This window comes from Silurus aristotelis (assembly GCF_946808225.1).
Source record: "Silurus aristotelis genome assembly, chromosome: 10".
Taxonomy (NCBI): domain Eukaryota; kingdom Metazoa; phylum Chordata; class Actinopteri; order Siluriformes; family Siluridae; genus Silurus; species Silurus aristotelis.
This window is the reverse complement of record NC_139583.1, coordinates 192,501-197,500: the sequence shown is the minus strand read 5'-3', so window position 1 is coordinate 197,500 and position 5,000 is coordinate 192,501. Positions and strand designations below refer to the sequence as shown.

The 5,000-nt window shown below is 43.7% G+C and overlaps 1 protein-coding gene across 5 annotated transcripts in view; it reads right to left on the bottom strand.

Moving 5' to 3' along the window:
* sema6d (semaphorin 6D) overlaps window positions 1–5,000 on the bottom strand; it is a 38,593-nt gene that overhangs the window by 10,502 nt on the left and 23,091 nt on the right. For all 5 annotated transcript variants that reach the window (XM_083552234.1, XM_083552236.1, XM_083552233.1 and 2 more), the window contains exons 7-14: window positions 3,416–3,506; window positions 3,110–3,229; window positions 2,715–2,803; window positions 1,881–2,098; window positions 1,476–1,607; window positions 680–835; window positions 335–508; window positions 22–162 (exon numbers count right to left, since the gene is read on the bottom strand). In XM_083552234.1, coding sequence (XP_083408360.1) covers window positions 22–162; window positions 335–508; window positions 680–835; window positions 1,476–1,607; window positions 1,881–2,098; window positions 2,715–2,803; window positions 3,110–3,229; window positions 3,416–3,506 — 1,121 coding nt within the window. The remainder of the gene's footprint in view (window positions 1–21; window positions 163–334; window positions 509–679; window positions 836–1,475; window positions 1,608–1,880; window positions 2,099–2,714; window positions 2,804–3,109; window positions 3,230–3,415; window positions 3,507–5,000) is intronic.

The window sequence follows — 5,000 nt, the reverse complement described above, 5'->3', positions numbered from 1 at the left end:
GGGGGTGTGTGTGTGCCTCACTTGTGACAGGTCTGGTGTCTCTCACAACGACTCAGTGGAATTCTCACCACACAGGTGGAGAACCCCACATACAGAGTGTGTGTTTCTTTGTCCAGGTAGAAGGAGAGAATACGCCTGTCTTCTTCACTGTTGTATAAACACCTGGAGAGGGAACAGCTGGATTACCATCTGAAGAAGGTGAAATTCAATCATGATGTCATTTAGCTCCATCCCAATTCTCTCCTCTCACTGTTCAGGGTTTCACTTATTAAATGAGCTGATGTTATGGTGTGTGTGCGTGTGTGTGTGTGTGTGTGTGTGTGCGCAAGCGCACTTGGCCTGGTTGAAGACGTCAATCTCCTCCAGCAAGACGCTCTCGTTTAAGGACAACACAGACGTCTTTGCCAGAACCTTCAGGACCACGCCCACCTCTGAGCCAACAAACACCACCGTGTAGTTATTATAGGGACCTGCTGTGTTATCTACTGCCAGAGCAGTCAACCTGTACCTGTACACACACACACACACACACATACACATTAATGAGGAAGTTATACTCAGACACAGTCCCTCACTCTCTCCAACACGCACACTGTCATTCATACACACACACACACACACACACACACACACACACACACAGACACAGACACACACAGACACAAACACCAGTGTGTACCTCACTCTGGTCTTGGTGATCCAGGGCTCGTCTCGGACAGAGGGCACGGCAGCGTCCATCAGCGGGTGTAACTTTATAAACTGCAGAGTTTCATCGGGAAACTCCACTGAGCTCTTATACAATTCTGCTGATCCATGACCAGCACAGCACCCCGGCCTGATCACACACACACACACACACACACACACACACACACACACACACACACGTTAATAAGGAAGTTACACTTACATACACACACAAACACACTCAAGAGAAGCAGCACTTATCTATAAACCTACACCTGTTTTCATACGCCTAATTATTCCTCCTGAATGGTTCATCTGCCCTGTAGTGCACACTACTGAGCAGAATACTGTCTCACTGCAGCCCCCACGTCTCTACGGTCTCACTGCAGCCCCCACGTCTCTACGGTCTCACTGCAGCCCCCACGTCTCTACGGTCTCACTGCAGCCCCCACGTCTCTACGGTCTCACTGCAGCCCCCACGTCTCTACGGTCTCACTGCAGCCCCCACGTCTCTACGGTCTCACTGCAGCCCCCACGTCTCTACGGTCTCACTGCAGCCCCCACGTCTCTACGGTCTCACTGCAGCCCCCACGTCTCTACGGTCTCACTGCAGCCCCCACGTCTCTACGGTCTCACTGCAGCCCCCACGTCTCTACGGTCTCACTGCAGCCCCAACGTCTCTACGGTCTCACTGCAGCCCCATGTGTGTAACGTTCCTCTGTCCACCTGAGCATCAGCACACACACGCACGCACACACAAATAGAGTGTTAGAGGGGTGGGAGGTTACCGGGGGCGGGGCAGTCTGTCCTCATGAACTGGAGTCCACACAGAGTCTGGAGATTTCTGCTCCTTAAAACGTCCCTCAAACACCTTCTCTATATCCAGCATGGAGAATGCACACACAGCCGAGCCTGGAATACTGATTTCACACACACACACACACACACACACACACACACACACACACACACACACACACACACACACACACACACACACACACACACACACACACACACACAGTCAGAACACCTTCACTCTAAACACATTGACTATTCTTTATTATGAATCTCTAAACTCCACCTCCTTTAACTACACTGTGTACACACACACACCCCAAACCACATTATAGAACATGATCTCATTTTATCCAGAGAGTGAGTGAGTGAGAGTGTGTGCGTGTGTGTGTTACCTGTTGAGTTGAGTGGTAAACACGCCGACCACAGTGGGAACCCCGTTGACGATTATGATGTCAGTGAGTGACTGCAGGACGTCGAAGTAGAAGAAGGATTCCCCAGGGACAGAGCAGTTCAGTCTCGCCTTCACAAACGATGTCCAGTGTTTCTCCAGAACACGCTGAGACCCACCTATATCACTCTTACACACCCGCGCCACACGCGAGTACACCACCTGTACACCCACACACAAACACACACTCTTTATCAATGTGTCATTGGTGGATGAAGTACACAAAAAATAATAATTCTCCAGTTAAAGTAAATATGCTCCCTTCAAACTTTCACTTGCCTAATCACCTTGGTTTGTGTGAAAAGACTCAAATGTGACTCTTAGCACACTGATCTATTAATAGAATTATATTAATGACAAACACTGATTTCTATTACAATTAAACCTTCTTTAATAAAACGTGTAAACGAGGTCACGTGTGTGCTGGTGAGTTCGAGTCTGGAGTATCTTCATCATTTATTCCTCTCTAAATGTTCTGCTTGATGTTAAACCGATGCTGAACTGTATGTTGGTGATCAGTAGATGCACCGAGCACCAATCAGAACACGTGTAAATCAGAACACGTGTAAATCAGAGCGTGAGCTCGATCCTGATTGGTGACTCGCTACGTGTTTCACCAGTTACATTTTTATCCTCATTAATAAAAAGGAACGACTGAAAAAGTAAAATATTTGACTTTTAAATGTAGTGAAGTTTCAGTAAAAATCTCCCCAAAGAGAAAAAGCTACGTACAGATACAGGAAAAAGCTAGCTAGATAGATGTGTGTGTGTCTCATACCCTCCCCAGATTGTTGTGTTCTGCTGCGATCTCTCTGAAGAAAAAGTACACATACATCCCATAATCCACAGCATGTAGGAAGTGAGGCTCTGTAGAAAGAGAGAAGGTGAGGTGCTTTACCAGTTCAGTGAATACGTGTGTGTGTGTGTGTGTGTGTGTGTGTGTGTGTGTGCGTGTGCGGTCACAGGCTCTGTCCCATCCACCATATTAAACCCTAATCAGGTTACACACGAGTTCAGCACTGTGGTGATTTAGGAGCCACATAAAGTAGTGTTGCCATGGAAACCTGCAACACAGCGCTTCACTACTGAATAGTGTAGAGTTAATTAAATTACTAATGATGTAGTAATTGTGTGCGTGTGTGTGTGTGTGTGTGTGTGCGTGCGTGTTTTTACCTTTCAGCCATTTGGAGTCATATTTGATGGTCCTCAGAGCCAAACCGTCTCCCATACTGCGATAAATCACTGCATCACTCGCCAGGAAATCAGCTACTGTTGCTGAGTACAGCTTGCCATCTAAACACACACACACACACACACACACACACACACACACACACACACACACACAGAGAGACAATAATAAGACGTGATCCGAGATCCACAGGGTTCTGCTAAAAACCTGCTGTTTTTCTATGTTTATGTGCTGTGTACGGTGTGCGTGCGTGTATGGTGTGTGTGCGCGTGTGCGTGCGTGTGTACCTGAGAAGAGTGCTACGTTGGTCTGTTTAGCATCAAATGGACATCGAGCCAAACCACTGATCTCCTCTCCATCAAACTCCAGATTATCCATCTGTGGGAGAGGTGTGTTATTACGCACTGTGTGTGTGTTTGTGTGTGAGTGTGTATGTATGTATATGTGGGCGAACATGAATGTATATTTGTGTGTGTATGAGAGGTGTGTGTGTGTGAGTTAGTTTGACCTGATTATGTGCCGACATTATGGAGACATTTGAGATTATAGGGACAGGACAGGACAGGTGTCCTCATAATTCCCACACTGTGGCTGCATTATTTCTATACATGAAGAGCTGAAATTCTGAATTACACTTGATGTCCAGTCACACCACAAACACCTGAAACTGACAATGTTAATTTGGAATTTCCAGTACTGCAACTCCTTAACACCAATATTAAAATTTGAGCCTTCTGATTGGCTAGCAGTGATTGTACTGCTTTGTTTGACTGAGATCTATGTCAATTATTCTATGCGTTTCTTTTATGGGTGGAGTTTCACTATACGTAGTGCATCAACAAGTTAAACATTATCCAGCTCTTTAAAAATCCAGGTACGATAACTTCATAAACTATTAATATTTTCCATAATTTAACATTATGAAGCAAATAAAATCAGGCTAGTTAGCCACATTATTAATTATCGAAATTTAAGCCGAAAGAAAGTTTTTTTAGTTAGCTTTAAAAACCAAGTTTAAAAAAACTAATCACTACATTTGTACCGAATGCTCACTGTATACATTTAGGCTTATTGCATTTGGCCAAATTAAAATAAAGGGAAAATGTCCAGGTTAGCATGGATGCTAGCTAATAATAGTCAGTGCTGATAGCCGCTAGCCGAGTGCGCAGCTTTGCAGATCTTACACCCTTATATACACTTATTTGCAGTTGTGAAATTATATTAAACTCTTTTTATATCTAATAAATCTGTTTGTAGTGTGTATGGCCTGTTTCATGAGAACAATGTGTCTCATAGGGACATTCATGGACTATAATGTAAGAGTCCTCTCCCAAAGGAGTATATGTGTGTTTGACAATTACATGGTATATTAGGGCTGTAGTAATTTACATGTTTTTTGTGTTTATCTGCGTGTGTATGGCAGTCAGTGTACATCAGTTGTGGTGTGTATAGAGCCTGACTTTACTTTGTAATGATATTATATGAACACTATACTTTATTAGATTCAATTATTTCAAATTTACCTCATAAATATACACTTTTATACATCCTCATCCCTCAGAGGTAAGGGTTTGTTACAATAGCACCACATATCTGATATGACCTGTGTGATTGTATATGGTGAGTACAGAAGTGATCCAAATATTATATAATTGACACTGCCAGGTGTCAATTATATGGGTGTGAATATATAGAGACAGAATATGTCATGTACAGATTTGTTCTTAATAATTATGTCAAAATGATAATCCTGTGTATAAAATTTACCTGGTTAGGAAGACACTACAGCCAGGATTTCACTGTCTCATTTTTGGAATAACAAGTACAGTTTTGCTGTCCTTAAATATTTTGCTGCTGTACATCATATAGTAA